Raw genomic sequence first — 16,514 nt, 5'->3', positions numbered from 1 at the left:
TGGGAAAGGAGTATGTCAATGCTGTATATTGTCACCTTGCTTATTTAATTTATATGCAGAATACATCATGTGAAATGTGGGGCTGGATAAATCACAAGCTGGAATCAAGATTTCCGGGAGAAATATCAACCATCTCAGATATGCAGACGATACCACCCTAATGGCAGAAAGTAAGAGGAACTAAAGAGCCTCTTGATGAGGGTGAAAGAGGAGAGTAAAAGAGCTGGCTTAAAACTCAACATTTAAAAAACTAAGATCATGGCATCTGATCCCATCACTTCATGGCAAATAGAAGGGGCAAAAGTGGAATCAGAGACAGATTTTCTTTTCTTGGGCTCCAAAATCACTGCAGATGGTGACTGCAGCCACAAAATTAAAAGATGCTTGCTCCTTGGAAGAAAAGCTATGACAAACCTAGACAGCATATTAAAAAGCAGAGACATCACTTTGCCAACAAAGCTCTGTATAGTCAAACATATGATTTTTCAAGTAATGTACAGATGTGAGAATTGGGCCATGAAGAAGGCTGAGTGCCAAAGAATTGATGCTTTTGAATTAAGGTGCTGGAGAAAACTCTTGAGAGTCCCATGTACAGCAAGCAGATCAAACCAGTCAATCCTAAAGGAAATGAACCCTGAATATTCATTGGAAGGACTGATGCTGCAGCTGAGGCAAAGAGTCAACTCATTGGAAAAGACCCTAATGCTGGGAAAGGTTGAAGACAGGAGGAAATGAAGGTAGCAGAGGTTGAGATGGTTGGATGGCATCACCGACCCTATGGACATGAGTTTGAGCAAGCTCTGGGAGATGGTGAAGGACAGAGAAGCCTGGTGTGCTATAATCCATGGGGTCACAAACAGTCAGACACAACTTGGCAAATGAACAACAACATTTTACCAATGAGGAAACTGAGGTTTGAAAAGGTTAAGAAACTTGCTGAGCCATTGAGCTAACTTGTGGCACAGACAGGATTTCAGCCCATGGCTGTCCGACCCCGAGGCCTGTGTCTGCCGGGGGCCAGCGTGAGGAACTCCACCACGGCAAAGGTCATGAGGAAGGAGGCTTGGCATACGCAAAGGCGTGATCAAGCCTCAGGAAACCCCCTGTTCCCGAACATCTACCCCCAAAACCAGAGTCTATCTATTTTACTGTCTCATGCTCTCGCCTACACCTCTGACTTTATGGGGGGCTGTTCCCCACCGGTTCTCTCGGAGAAGGAGTAAACGTGCAGCTCCAAGTCAATACAAATTCCTGGGCGTGACAAGAGTGTTTCAGCTTACGGACTCCTCTGAAGGTTATCTAGCCCGCCTGTACAGGTTCGTCAGGCCGCATGTTGATTGTTTACAGCCTCCCAACCTGAGAGGCACGAGATGTTTTAGACTTACTAACGGCAAATTCTTCTGGGAAGTTAGAAGTTATTAGTATAGTGGGTCAGTCAGGAATTATATTGGTGAAGGGTTTTTTCATTTGTTGTGCCAATAATTGCTGCTAATTCCTTGCCCTGGGTGTGACAAGGGTGTCTCAGGTCAAACCTCTCTGCTGACAGACTAGCTTGCGTGACAAGATTATCCATACTCCTGCCACTATGCACATGACTGTTTACTACCTCTCAACCATAAACAGCACAGAGAGTTTGAAGTATTTTGAAAGTCTTAATTAGCACAGGGCTTTTCTCATTGTTGAGTCAATGATTGCCGCCAGGCCTCCATATCCTTAGGTACCTGGGAATATATTAATCAATGTATTTGGAAGATAGAAAAGGAAATATAGTAGTTTTTAAGGTTAGCAATACTAGACTTTTTGAGTTAATGAATTTTCTCTTTTGTAATAGATCACTGTACTTTGTTATAAATCACTGTGTCCTTGCTATGTAAAAATGTAACTTTATCACTATCTTAAGACTAAATAGATCTTAAGGGGAACATTGGTGAAGGGTTTTCATTTGTTGGGCTGATGTTTACTGCTAAATCTCCATATTCCCTGCCCTTATAATGAATATAACTAACATATAGGAGAAATAAGTATTAACCTTTAAGCATATAGGAGAAATAAGTATTAATCATGTTAAGATTAATCATGTTAACCTTGGGTTAAATAAATTCCTTTCTTGACTGTAACTCACTACACCCTCACCCTATAGGAATGCAACTTTATTTGGAGGGTGGTGCCTGGTTTAAGAAAAAACACTCTTGGAAAAAATAAGTTTTTTGGTTATCAGAAAGAAAGGGTCGTAAAATGTCAGCAGGCCTCATGGCCAGAAGATGATGTAAAACCCCTAAGATTTTTTTATGTAAAGCACCTGATTTTGATAAAGGTCAGAACTGCTGACCCCCGCGTGACTCTGTATTCATCCCTATGTGTAACAAAAGGTATATAAGCAAACCCAAAAATAAAGAAATCGGATCAGTTTCTGGAAAGACTGATTCCCCCATGTTGCTTCTTTCTTGCTCTCCATTTTTCTGGCTGAATTCCCATCTGGTGCATGGGTACCCACCAAGCCTGCTAATTTTGCCTGGGCTTCTAAGATCGGACCGGGGAGGCCTCAGTGCCTCCTCTCCTTCGGGAGAACGGAAAGACGCCTGTGGCCTACGTAGGTGGTGATTGGTATTCCCTGTAAACGAAGTTATTCAGCCTCTTTTTCTCTGCTAATTTTCTAACCCCTCTCTATCTGTAATTAAATAAGTTATTTCCAAGGACGCCAACTCCGTCCCCACCTTCGAATCACCCTGGATCCACCAGCGCTGGACCCCGGCATGTGTCCTTGTCCACCCTTTGGGAGGAATGCCCACTGCATCCCGAAAGCAAAAAACCTGCTTCATATCGTTACTCGTCAGCCTGTGAATAAATGAGTAGCAACCCTTGGAAAGACTTCCAAATCAGTTCTAAAAGAGACCAGGCTCACATCCTCCTTCTCTGCAGTCCTTCAATAACAAGAGCAAAGCTCTGTCCAAATATTCTTATTCACCACTCACTGAATGAATGAACGTTTGTTCTGTGCCTTTAAGTTTACTAAAGTGCTTTTAAACGCATATCTCACTTAATCCTCACATCAACCTGGTGGTGTTGTTACCACTGTTTGACAGATAATGAACGGAGGATTAGAGAGCTTAGTGGGTTTGTTCAGGATCCAGGCAATTAGCAGAGTCCAGGCTCGAGCCCTGGTCTTTCTGATGCCAAGCCTGCGTTCCCTCTATTTCAGCAGACCGCGGCCAGACTTCCTGTATAAGTTCCCCACCTGCCGCCTCACTTTAAAGTCATCATTTGGGATTCCTCTGATGGCCCCGTGTCTAAGACTCCACACTCCCAATGTGAGCCCTGGACAGGGAACTACAGCCTGCATGCCCCAACTAAAGGTTTGCTTGCCATAACTAAAAGATCTCAGACAGGCTGCAGCTAAGATCAGGTGCAGCAAAATAAATAATATTTTGAAAAATTAATAAAGTAAAAAAATCATTATTTGTTTAAACTAATTCCTACATGACTCTAAAGTAACTCCAGGACTTCCCTGGTAGTCCAGTGGTTAAGAATCTGCCTGCTAACGCAGGGGACAGGAATTCAATCCCTGCTCCAGGAAGATTCCACATGCCACCGGGCAACTAAGCGCATGGATCACAACTACTGAGCCTACATGTCACAACTACTGAAGCCTGAATGCTCCAGAGCCCGTGCTCTGCAACAGGAGAAGCCACCGCAATGAGAAGCCCGCATACTACAACCAGAGTAGCCCCTTGCTCGCTGCAACTAGAGAATGCCCGTGTGCGGCAACAAACACCCAGTGCAGCCAAAAATAAAATAAAATAAAAAAAATTTTAAAGTAATTGCAGTATGTCTGACAGTCCCCAGGTACCATATTTATGTTTTCGTGAATAGCTTCATCCTAGAATATACTCAGTGAGAGGACAAAAATAAATATATCAAGTAATATATTCAGAACTGGAATGTAAATGGACACACACACACAAGTGTAGGAAATCTAATTTTAGAAAGAATCAGTCAAAAAGTCCCACACAGCACAGTGTGCATTTGGCCTGAGGGAGGCTGCCCACACTGCTTTAAACCTCAATTAACTCAGGGAGAGAAGGAATCCTGGAATTCTTACTGGCATTTTGCTGTCAGAGGCACCAGGTAGGTGAAGAACAGAATGACTTTTCATCATGTTCTCCCAGAAAAAATACTAAGGCCCACAATTTTGTTTTTTTTTTTTAAAGAGTACATGGCTCGGTAGAAATAAGTAGGTATTCCAAAAAGGCTGACATGCTGATAGGTGCATTATTCTGGAGTTAGGTGCTCACAGCCCTGACTCTCACTTGAGCTAAGGGGAAGGGAAGTGGGTAAACCTGCCTAGTGACCCCAGCCTGGAAGCTGATCTGGGGTGGGGGCCACAAAGGACTTCAAGGCCATCAGGACATCTCGGCCCATCTTGGGCTCACTCACTTCGCCACTTAAGGTGGCTATAACCTCCTTCACAATGGGGTTGGCTTGTAATTAGCCTTCGTGACTGCCAGTGATCATGCAAATGTAAGTTCCATTACTGTATGGGATCTGTCTCTTGTTCACTGAAATATGCCAAGTCCCTAAAACAGTGCCTGGCACACAGTAAGCATCAGTAAATACTTGTTAAATAAATGAATTAATGATCTGGGTGTGGGATGGATCTTCCCTGGCCCACTGGCTAAAGTGGCCAAAGGCCAAGAACAGATGTCCATTACCCTGGTCACTGGCTGGCTCATCTTCTCTTCACAGACATACACCACTGCAGTTCAAGCTCCTTGAGATCCCGGGTTGGGTCTGGTATCTCTTCTTTCACTGTCTCCCCTCCATTGTACCCCTTTCATTATGCCTCCAATGTGCCACTATCTGCCACCCCAACCCTGTAACACTCTTCTTTAGCTTCCAAGGGCCCTCATCACACACTATGAACTTCACCCCCCGCACCCTCTGCATGTCTGCTCTGTGCCAGGCATTGTGATAAACAAAGGGGATAGGGACTTCCTTGGTGGTCCAATGGTGACTGGACTCTGTGACTCCACTGCAGGAGGTACAGGTTCGATCCCTGGTCTGGAAACTAAAATCCCAAATGCCAATGCAGCATGGCCAAAAAAAAAAAAATTGTTTTTTTTTTAAACACCCCTCACCTTCCAAAAGGGAACATCTTCTGAGGGAGCCAAGAACAGAAACAATTAGAATACAATACAGTGGGTTGGCCAAAAACTTCATTTGAGGTTTTCCGTGCACTCTTATGGAAAAATCCAAATGAACTTTTTGGCTAATCCAATAAGCTCTATAAAGGAGGCATTTCCTTTCCTTGTGACTTCCCCGGTGGTTCAGATGGTAAAGCGTCTGTCTACAATGCGGGAGACCTGGGTTCGATCCCTGGGTCGGGAAGATTCCCTGGAGAAGGAAATGGCAACCCACTCCAGTAGTCTTGCCTAGAAAATCCCACGGATGGAGGAGCCTGGTGCAGGCTACTGTCCACGGGGTTGCAAAGAGTCGGACACGACTGAGGGACTTCACTTTCACTTTCATGGTCAAAGTCACAAACTGACAACCCTCAGGCCTAATATAGCCCATATAGTGATTTAATTTTTACAATTAATCACTGATCTCTAAAAATGTGTTGCTTTTACATAAAATTTCAGACTGCCAGAGTCTCTTGGAAAATCAGCAGAGCTGGCAGTACAGGACCTATATTCTCTGGACCTCAGCAGCTGTGACCAGGTAGTGGTTACCCCAGGTGGTTACATGTGGCCTCCAGAGTCCCTCCCCAACCTCTTCCTACTGACTTCAGACCATGAGGCCAAGGGTTGGCAGCCACTTTTTCTGTGTTGGCGTGGTTGTTATCTGGGGTCACCTGGGTGGCTCAGTGCTAAAGAATTTGCCTGCCAATGCAGGAGAGGCAGGTTCAATTCCTGGGTTGAGAACATCCCTTGGAGAAGGAAATGGCAACCCACTTCAGTATTCTTGCCTGGGAAATACCATGGACAGAAGAGCCCAGTAGGCGACAGTCCATGGGATTGCAAAGAGTTGGACACAATCTTGCAACTAAACAACAACCAACAATTGTTATCTGAGAGGGAAACTGCTTCTCTGTACCCACATTTCTATAATCAGTGAGAAAATAGAAGAGAAACTGAAAGGCCCATGTGGAGCGCTTGAAAGCATGGTAGAGAACTATTTCTGATGAAAGCGAAGGATATTCCTACTTATGTGATATGTAAGTCAAGTGTGTTTGTCTTGTCCCCAGCATGCTGTGCTCACGTACCTACCTGGTCCATCAGGCCTCCCAGCAGAGCTGCCCTCATAAACCCACTGCAGGCTTATGAGCTGGGCAACCGAGTAGCCATGTTGCCTGTTGTCCAGAAACTCACTCTCTAGTGGGCCAGACACATAAATGGAAAATGAGGGCCTACTGTGAGTAGTTCTCTAACAGGTACTATGGCAATTGAGAAGTACGAGCCCTAAGTCATCCTGGAGAAGTGAGGAAAAGCTGACAGTGAGAATTACCCTGAAGCCAGCTCTAGAAAAGGGCAGAAGTTTCTTCAAACAGGGAAGAGGAGGGTGAAAAGAAGTCCTGAGTAAACTGCCAAAAATAGTGCTCTGGCATCAAAAGCATTGCTCATCTAGATTACCCACCCTCCACGGAGAAGCTGGATAAATTCCCACGATTCCAGGCCACTTGGAAAAGCTTCCAAGAAAGCAAGGCCAGTACCAGTATGGGTTCCCTTCCTGCCTGAAAACTGTAGAAAGCGCAGGTCACCACTGAGAACAAAACGTCCAGTTGTGTAATTCAACTTTACGTCACCAGCATGCCTCACTGGCTTTTATCTGGCAGGAATAAAAACCTGGATTTTGGCTGGATTTTGAAAGCTCCCAGTCCCCTGCTTCAGTTAACGTACAAAACTTCTTCACTGGGAATATAAAGCAATGCAGAGAAACTACTCTGGCATCAAAAGAAAACAGTTACTCTTTCATTTCTTGCTAATAAGACAAAGGCTGGGGAAGGGAATTCCCAAATCAAGATAGGAGGAAGGCTGACATTATAGAAAAAGAAAATAATACTAATAATTTGAAAGGCCAAATCCTTGCTCATTGAGTAATCGCCAACTGTTAAGAGCTGAAAATTTTTTCAGAATTTTTTTAACACCCACCTCTGCAGTCAGAGTTGAAGAAGAATTCTTGCCACTGAGATGATTCTCGGCTTGGGCAGACTCCTGTTGAGCTCGGCGCCCCATCTTGGCCCCCTGTAAGGAGAGATGAGGGGTGCTGCTGACTCAAATATCTCTGAGCCACTATGAGGAAGACAATTCTGCCAAGGTAAGCAAGGACTGGATTTCTGATGACATGGGGTGGATAGGATTTGAGCAACTTGAACTTAGAAAATGCTCCAAACCCTTCAAACAAAGTACCCAAAGTCAGTTCTATATGGTAGGATAGGAAATTCATGTGTTGATTACAATGTTTTCTTTTAATGGCCATAGAACTATTCTACCCAAAGAAATGCAGCTAGAACTTCCTCTAGAAGGGACAGGGAGCTCATGCCACAGCTCAGGCAGAGTATGGTCAAGGCTCCCATGTCCTGATGTGGGATTTCAGGGGGGCCTAACTTCAAAGTTGCAGCTTGGCATGAATATAGTTATCAAAAAGGCGTTTGGTGGGGGAAGAAATTCCATGAAAACTGAAACCAGAGAAATACAGATAGCATTTCCTTTGACGTATATGCTAATTGGATTTGCACTTACAGACATTAAAGGAAAGCTCTTATAAGAATTTTCTGAGACATCAGCTTTGGGAATCAGAACACTTCAAATTCTGAGTCATCAAAGGACCCATCTGCAGGTGTTTCCCAAAGCCCTCCTAGGGTGGAGGGCTCCATCTGTGTCTCCAATGCCTCCCAGCACATACAAACATTATTTGGGCAGACTGGAGGGTGTTGAAATGTTTATATTTTTCTATTGTTCTTAAAAAAAAAAACAAACCAGCATTACTGTAAGCATTTTTAGATCTCATCTGATGTAGCTTCATTTGATTTCACAATAATAGGGGCTCGGACTGAGGCCATTTTACAAATGATGTAATTGAGACCCAGGAAAGCAATAAAGTGGCAGATAAACATAAGAGAAAAATCTTCTGCCTTCAAATTCTGAAGGCTTTTTCTGTGACCTGCTGGAATTTCAGTTCTAATATGTTCTAAGATGTTCAATAAATTGAGAGAAGTTACATGAGAGCTGCAAAAAAAACCATTATGTAGTGTTTACACATGAAATTCTAATAAATCATTTAGATTTCAGGAATGACAGAAACAATATTCAGACAATAAGCAGCTCATTTTCTTCCCAAGGTAGACAATTCTACTCCTTCACCTGTGGCTGCCCTTTCCCATATATGATAACATTGGGTATCCGAATATGGCATATTACACGGAGTGACTGTGGTCAAACAAAACTTCAAGGATCTTGTCTCTACTGTTTATAGATGGTTTCTCTAGTATATTTGTCAAGGATTTTAAGGTTTTAAACTTTTGGAAGACGCTGTATAAATCCATAGGAATGACTGGTAGAGAAACTACATTACTACCTGGTTTTATATATTTTAAATGTATGGTCTCTTTATTGCCCATCTTCCTCCATTGAAACATAAGCCCCATGAGGGCAGGGGCTTAGTTTTTCTTTTCACTGTTATATTCCTAACACCTAGGACAATCAATGCCTGATACACAGAAGGAGCTCAGTAAATATTTGTTGAAAGAATAAATGAGTAACTACACTCATTTTCTCCCGGTACTAAAAAAAGTACACATATCAAGAAAGGCCTGATGACATAATATTCTCCTTGGTCAGTCAAGCAACCTGCTTCTTTCTAGAACAATTTGCTCCCATTCCTCGTATCTCCTCTCTAGCAATTTGGAGGCTATCCGATGTTACTAGGGCACTTCAAGACATGTAGAGATTCCACAGCAGAAACTAAAGACTTGTGGGCCAATCTTTTGTGACCCTGATCTTCAGTAATTTTAAAGGTAAAAAGGCCGGGTGAGGCCGTGATGGAATTAAGAGACACACACCGAACTTGGGTCTTGAATCTAGCTCAGTTATCTATATATACACGTGCTAAGCCGCTTCAATTGTGCCAGACTCTTTGAGACCCTATAGACTGTAGCCATTCAGGCTCCTCTGTCCAAGGGAGTCTCCAGGCAAGAATTCTGGAGTGGGTTGCCATGCCCTCCTCCAGGGGATCTTCCCGACACCGGGCTATAACCTTAGGTAAATCACGACCTCAGAAGCAACAGCCCTAACCCTAACCTCAGCATATGCCAGTTGCTGTGTTAAATGCTTTCCAGGCACGTCTCGTTTCATCTTCACCTCCTTGAAGGAGACATAAATCTCCACTCTAGAGATAAGGAAATCGAGGTTAACTTTCTTTAACCCTTGCAAAAGCTTTACACTCCCTCTGACCTCTGGGCTCCCCATCTCGCCTCCGGCCACGCCCTCGCTCTTTAAAACTGAGGTAACGCCCATCTCCCCTGGGGGTGAGTGGAAAGAAAGACTCTCCCTAACTCCTTTCCCTACGTCCACTCTGAAAACAGTACGGTTTTTACTTCAACTCCTGGCATGACATGGCCAAGGGAAAAAGCTCTAGCATGAGTGGAAGTGTGACCCTCGCCAGGGCACCTCCAGTCACTCTCAGATCTATCTGTCCATCCTTGGGAAGTTGGCAAGTTGGAGCTCCAGAGAGCGGAGAGAAGCTGGGAAATTTCCCACCGTTCTCACAGGCCGGCAGGGGCAGGATCTGTTTTCCAGTCTTTGAGAATTTTAAAGAAAGCAAACCCTAGGCCAGCAGCGGAGCTCACCGCTGCCCCAGGGGCGGGGCGAGGGAGGCCGCCTCCTCTCCCGCAAGGCTCAGAGCCTGCTGTCTCCTGGCGCCAGGGACAGGCTGGGCCGAAGCGGCTCAGGGAAGCCAGGGCCGGCGCGGTCGCCCCTCCCCACCCGCTAATTCTTGGCCCCGATCCCCGCCCCGAGTCGGTCCTCACGGAGGTGGCCGGGCCGCGACGCCGCTCCTCGCCTAGGTCCAGCAAGTCCTCCATCTCTGCGGCTGCCTGACGTCACTTCCTGGAAACCCAGACGCTCAGTCGCGTCCCTGACGACGGCTCCGCCCTTTCACTCCAAGACTTAAAGGGTCCGCTTCATTGTTTCCTGGAGTGTATGTGCCAGCCTCAAATTTAAACCAAATCTTTCCTAAACCTACCTTTCATGACATTTGGAAGGAATCTCCACATATTAAATCCTGATGAGGGTGCTCCTGTGGGACAGTGAAAAGTTTTAGTTTTTAGAAGCTGCCTACCTCTGGGCAGTTCAGTCACTCAGTCGTGTCCTCCTCTTTGCGACCCCATGGACTGCACAGCACACCAGGCCTCCCTGTACATCACCAGCTCCCAGAGTTTACTCAGACTCACTGAGTCGGTGATTCCATCCAACCATCCCATCCTCTGTCTTCCCCTTCTCCTCCCGCCTTCAATCTTTCCCAGCATCAGGGCCTCTGTTCAAATAGGTAAGTTGCAAAGTGCAAAGCACTACTATTAATAGTAGTAATTATTCTTATCCTTTTCATGTGTATAGCTCTTGTCAATGTACAGAGGAACTTCACGGTTATTAGTGCATGGAAAATGCATAACAACTTTGTAGGAGACAAGGTAAGTTATACTGTCTCCATTGGACTGACACCCTGAGGGTCAGGTGCTAATAAATGACTTATGATGAGAAGTGCAATATACCTAATTTCTGCCTTCAAGAAGTTGACAGAGCAGTTGAACCAACACATCAAATATAACTATCAAAAGTACAAATAACCCCTCCAAGCCCCCATGAAGTGAGCAAAAGTAGTATTTCTATCCAACAATTGAAGACAGTGAGGTGCAGAACAGTACCTTGAGGAAAACCACCTGAGTATTAAGCAGCAGAGCCACATGCTTTTCTGACCCCAGGTCTTACTGGTGTTTTTCTCTGGCGTGTATTACTGGGTGCCAGCCAGTCTGCTGGGCCAGTAGAGGAAGATGGTCCCCAAATTCCCAGCCTAATGGGACTATCGAGTTGAGTCTTCATTGACTCTACATATAAGGTTCCCTAATTCAATAACACTGACCAATCCTTGGTACTGGGGACTGCCAGCTGGGACCCCAGAGCTTGAGTTCATGGCCCTGAAAGTGAAGTGTCCCCAGCATCATCCTAGGCATAAGGCTTTAGATGGCTTCTCAAAAGCAAAGACGTGTAAGAGGGATTACCAACCCTAAAACTGGAATGTAGGATTTCTTCAATCCCTAATAAATGATTAGGTCCAACCATTTATCCACATGTTCACTGGGTAGGGCTATGTGCTAACATGCCTGTGACAGCAACAGTACTGTCTGGATGTCAGAAGAATTGAAACTTCATCCTAGCTCAGCTGATACCTACCTGTGTAGCCCTGCAGAACTTTCTCAGCTTCCTCCCTTGTAGTGACTTTTAGAGATTACCCCTAAAACCTTTTACTCATGAGTTCTGATTCTCAGTGAGAGTAATACCTTGTTAGATTTTAACCTGAATAAACATTCACTGCCAAAGATCCAAGATGGATGAAATATAGGCTTCAGTGAAGCCCTTGCTCCCTTCTTCGTTGGTGCCAGATGAGGAAGAAGGGATTAATCTTAGGATTTCCCCATTTCTTGTAATTGCTGTCAAACAGTAATCAATATGGAGGCTGCAAAGAATAAAGAGTTTTATTGAGGGGGTGGGGGTCTGAAAATTGCAATTCAGGAGACACAGATTCTGGTAAAAATCAAGAGTGTTCTAGGAAAGAGGAACAGAAAGGAGATCACAAAGGCAAAGGCCATAAGGCTGTTCTCTGATGCAAGAAAGGAAATATTTGTCTTTAAGGAATCAAGAGTTGTTTTAGAGTAAGGGTCTGATGCGAAGAACCGATTCATTGGAAAAAACCCTGATGCTGGGAAAGATTGAGGGCAGGAGGAACAGGGGCCAAAAGAGGTTTGAGATGGTTGGACACCGACTCAATGGACATGAGTTTGAGCAAGCTCCAGGAGATAGTGAAGGACAGGGAAGCCTGGTGTGCTGTAGTCCATGGGGTCGCAAAGAGTCGGACAGAACTGAGCGACCAAAAAACAACTGATAAGTAGACAGGATTTCACAAGTTATTATAAGATAGGGGTCTGATAAGGATCTTGAATTTCTGGCAGATCTTCTGGATGCCTTCATTAGGACAGTCAGTGGACAGAAGGTTAGGTTTTACCCAGGCTGAGACTCGCATACTTCATACTTCCTTAATGGCCTTCTGGTTCCATTTTAGAGAGCTCTTTTAGCAATACCGACTCCATTTCTATTTTCTTTTCACTTTTTATAGCCACACCACCACCACTTCCAAACCTTCACTCCCACTTCTTCCCCAAATTCCTGAAAGCAAAAGATGCTCACTCTAGGCAGAAAGAAGCCCTAGAATAGTGGCTTCCAAACCTTGCAGAGCACCTGAATCACCTGTGAAGTGTGTTAAAAAACACATGTGTCAGGTAGAGGTGGTATCCAGAAGGATATAACTTTAATAATTTTCCCTCCCATTTTGCAAGTATTTAAAGGTCTCAGTAAGGCCTTCTCTGATTTTAAATTGCAACATCCCCTCAACCTGGGCACTCTGTCTTCTCTGGTTTATTTTCCACCATGGCACTTACCTTTTATCACACCACATTATTTACATATTTTAATTCAGTTATTGCCTTCCCTATGGTCCTACCTCCACTTCTAGAATGTAGAGTCCTTAAGCGAATGATTTGGTTGGTTTTGTTCACTGCTGCCTCCACAGAGCCTAGAACAGTGCCTGGCATATAGTAGGTGTCAAAAATATTTTTCAAATGATAGCTGAATTCCAGAGGAAATAGAGCATAATATTTAAGTGCACTGGAGGAGGGCAGGGCAGCCCACTCCAGTATTCTTGCCTGGAGAATCCCCATGGGCAGAGGAGCCTGGTGGGCTACAGTCCACGGGGTCACAAGGAGTTGGAAAGGACTGAGCGACTACACACAGCACATTTAAGTGCATAGATAGTGGCAATAGACCTCCTGTGTCCCAATCTCAGTGTTGACTCCCCCTGATTATATGACCTAAAAGTAATTCAAACGCAAGTTACTTTAACCTTTTTACACCTAGGATCCCTCATTTCTTATGCAAATAAATGTCTTCCCAAACCAGAGAGCCCGTGTTAAATATCACCTCCACCACTCACAAGCAGTGAAGCCTCTTAAACAGGTCTGTGTCTCCATTTCCTCAACTTAAGCTGATCAACCACAGCCCTGGGGATGCAGAGAACGTCCTTTCCGTTAATGTCCTGGGATCCAGGGTCAAGAAGGCGAAGTGGGATCGGGTGGCGGGGAGCAGCACCGATTCCCTGGAAAGCGATCAATTCGGGGATTATCCCGTGTCGGAGCGGGGTGGGGTGGTGGAGGGGTGAGTGGGCAGTAGGGTGGAAAGGGCGCGGGCATTGTGGTTTGCCCTTCCGAAACTTATGGTGAGAAAAGACCTAGAAATGTAGGCTGAGAGAAGGAACGAAAGCGGAGGGGAAAAAAAAACCCTCCCCTCACCCATCTGGGAAATGGGCTCGGGCCAACTGCTGACTCCGCACTGGCTGGCGCAGCTCCCCGCGGAACCCTCGGCCGGGGAGGGAGGCCGCGCACATCTGGAGGACATTTCTGCGAGAGCGACGGCGGAGCGGGGCTCGGGGAAGGGAGAGGTGCCCGTGTGCGCACGTGGGGCCCGGAGAGAGAGAGAGAGAGGCTGTTCCCCAGGGCACCCCGTCTTGTTTCTCCTCGCCCTCTTTCGAGCCCTTCTCCCCAGGTTCGCGGCATCACACACCTCCCCAACCACCCCCGCAGACTCCCCCCCTCCAACAGCCCTCTCTTCAGCTCCCCCCGCCCCCAGCCCTCCCCTCCAGCTCCTCCCCAGGCTCCCCCCCCCCCCCCGCCTCCCAGCCCTCCGGCTCCTCCCTACCCCTCCCCCGCCCCAAGCTCCCTCCCATCCAGCCCTCTCCCCATCTAGCCTCCCCCGATCCAGCCCTCCAGACCTTCGCGGCTCCGACCCACCGAGCCTCTGTCACTGGCGGTCTCGCCTCGCCAGGGGGCACCCTCGGTCTGCCGGAAAACGCCACCCCTTTTTCAAGGCCCCTGGAGCATCTCCAAGCTTCCGGGAGCCACCCGACTCCACAGTCTTGTCAATGAAGAGTCGGGGCCAGGACTGCGGGGCTGAACCCAACTCCAATCCCGGTCCGAGGCCGGGCGTCAACCTCTCCCACCCGATCCCGGAGGGGTGGGCACGGCGCCCGTGCCCAGGCCCCTGCCCAGGGTCCTGCCAGGCCGGGGGACGGGGGACTGGGGTGGGGGGGGAGGGCGTCTAGGAGGGAGCAAGAGACCCGCGGAGGAGAGGACCCTCCTGACAGCTGGCGAGAGGGCGAAGGAGTTGGGGGAGAAGGAGGGGAGGGGATTCATCGGCCGTAACTTTCCAGAAAAACAGTCAACGTGTAGCCGGAGTGACTCCAAGGGGCGGGGGGGGGGGGGCGGGGGTGAGGGGGGAGAGAAAAAGTTCAGTTACCACGTCGATCGAGCGGGACTCGCAAAGTATTTTTCAAATGGGCTCGGCTTTTCCTGTGCCTGTTTAAAACATTAAAATCGTGCAGCAGAGGAGCCTGCGTGGTGCTCGGGTCCCTCCCCCCACCCACTCCACTCTCCACCTCTCTTCGCCCCCTCCTCGCCGCTCACCACCCCCCCCCCGCCCCCCGCCCCGGGGCCAGAAACGTCATGGGAGGGAGGTATAAAATTTCAGCAGAGAGAAATAGAGAAAGCAGTGTGTGTGCATGTGAGTGTGTGCGAGAGAGAGAGGGGGAGAGGAGCTTGAGCGAGAGGGAGAGGCAGAGAGAAGCTGGAGGGAGAGAAAGGGAGGGAATCCGAAAGCCAAGTCCAAGGGCATGAGCAAGAGAGGCGAGAGATAGGGGAAGAAGCCTGAGAAAGAAGGAATAACAGCTTTCCGGAGGAGGCGTGCAGTGAACTGTCTTCTATTTTATTTGTCTTTTCTTTTCTTTTTTATTTTTTAAAGAGAATCAGGGAACAGAAGCAGAGGCCGAGGGAGAAGACGAGGTGCTGGTGACCTGGGCGTCCAAGTGGATTAACTGGGGATGCTCTCCAGGGGCTGTACCCCGCTGCCTTCCAATTGCAAACATAAGCCCACATCCCAGCCAATGAAGATGAGAGGCAGCGTGAACAAAGTCATTTAGAAAGCCCCCCCTCCCCAGGAAGTGTAAACAAAAGAGAAAGCATGAATGGTGTGCCTGAGAGACAAGCGTGTGTTGCGCTGTGCCCCACCTTGAGCTGGGCCAGCAGCCGCCTAGCCCTGCCTCTCCCCACCTACTCACTGGTGATTTTTATTTTTTAATAATTTTTTTCTCTTTTCTTTTCCATCCTCTTTTCTTACTCTCCTTCAGGGCAAGGCAAGGATTTTGATTTGGGGACCCAGCCGTGGTCCTTCTGCTCCTTCTTTAAAATTACCCACTTTCTCCCCATTGCCAAGCGGCGTTTGGCAATATCAGATATCCGCTCTATTTATTTTTACCTAAGGAAAAACTCCAGCTCCCTTCCCACTCCCAGCTGCCTTGCCACCCCTCCCAGCCCTCTGCTTTGCCCTCCACCTGGCCTGCTAGAAGTCAGAGCCCAGCAGAACCTGTTTAGACACATGGAGAAGAAACCCAGAGCTTCACGGCACACAGTCGGCTTCTTCGCGCTCAGGGTTGCCAGCGCTTCCTGGAAGTCCTGAAGCTCTCGCAGTGCAGTGAGTTCATGCACCTTCTTGCCAAGCCTCAGTCTTCGGGATCTAGGGAGGCCGCCTGGTTTTCCTCCCTCCTTCTGCACGACTGCCGGGGTCTCCTCCTGCCAGGCCTTGCGGCCTTTCTCCCCGGCCCCTGCCTGAAGATGCACTTGCAGAGGGCTCTGGTGGTCCTGGCCCTGCTGAACTTTGCCACGGTCAGCCTCTCCATGTCCACTTGCACCACCTTGGACTTCAACCACATCAAGAGGAAGCGAGTGGAAGCCATTAGGGGACAGATCTTGAGCAAACTCAGGCTCACCAGTCCCCCCGATCCATCCGGGTTGGCCAGTATCCCCATCCAGGTCCTGGATCTTTACAACAGCACCCGAGAGCTGCTGGAGGAGGTGCATGGGGAGAGGGGAGACGTCTGCACGCAAGCAAACACCGAGTCGGAGTATTATGCCAAAGAAATCTATAAATTCGACATGATCCAGGGGCTGGAGGAGCACAGTGAGTCCCAATTCCCTGCTGGGGGTGTCTGCTCTGGAGGGTCTGAGCTGGGGTGGGGAGCTCCAAAGAGGAGGGGGGGTGCCTAGCGATGACCACAGGGGAGGGTGCCCCTGGTATGCCCCGCACCAGGGATTGGGGGACACACGAGGTGCGATGCGCAGCTGGGGCTGGGTGGGTGAGGAG

At 47.6% G+C, this 16,514-nt stretch overlaps 2 protein-coding genes across 3 annotated transcripts in view; one reads left to right on the top strand and one right to left on the bottom strand.

Annotated features, from left to right (window-relative positions):
* The window catches only part of IFT43 (intraflagellar transport 43), a 110,477-nt gene extending 100,399 nt beyond the window's left edge, over positions 1 to 10,078 (bottom strand). The window contains exons 1-2 of the mRNA XM_052646371.1: positions 10,025 to 10,078; positions 7,149 to 7,241 (exon numbers count right to left, since the gene is read on the bottom strand). Coding sequence (XP_052502331.1) covers positions 7,149 to 7,241; positions 10,025 to 10,078 — 147 coding nt within the window. The remainder of the gene's footprint in view (positions 1 to 7,148; positions 7,242 to 10,024) is intronic.
* TGFB3 (transforming growth factor beta 3) overlaps positions 7,233 to 16,514 on the top strand; it is a 31,791-nt gene continuing 22,509 nt past the window's right edge. Inside the window, exons 1-2 of one of the 2 annotated variants that reach the window (XM_052646370.1) lie at positions 7,233 to 7,314; positions 15,117 to 16,331. In XM_052646370.1, coding sequence (XP_052502330.1) covers positions 15,854 to 16,331 — 478 coding nt within the window. In that variant the 5' untranslated portion in view covers positions 7,233 to 7,314; positions 15,117 to 15,853. Of the gene's footprint in view, positions 7,315 to 14,931; positions 16,332 to 16,514 lie in introns of those variants that run through there. The other variant, XM_052646369.1, reaches the window with a different exon arrangement.

This window comes from Budorcas taxicolor, chromosome 10 (genome assembly GCF_023091745.1).
Source record: "Budorcas taxicolor isolate Tak-1 chromosome 10, Takin1.1, whole genome shotgun sequence".
Lineage (NCBI taxonomy): Eukaryota > Metazoa > Chordata > Mammalia > Artiodactyla > Bovidae > Budorcas > Budorcas taxicolor.
This window is presented reverse-complemented; position numbering and strand designations above follow the sequence as displayed.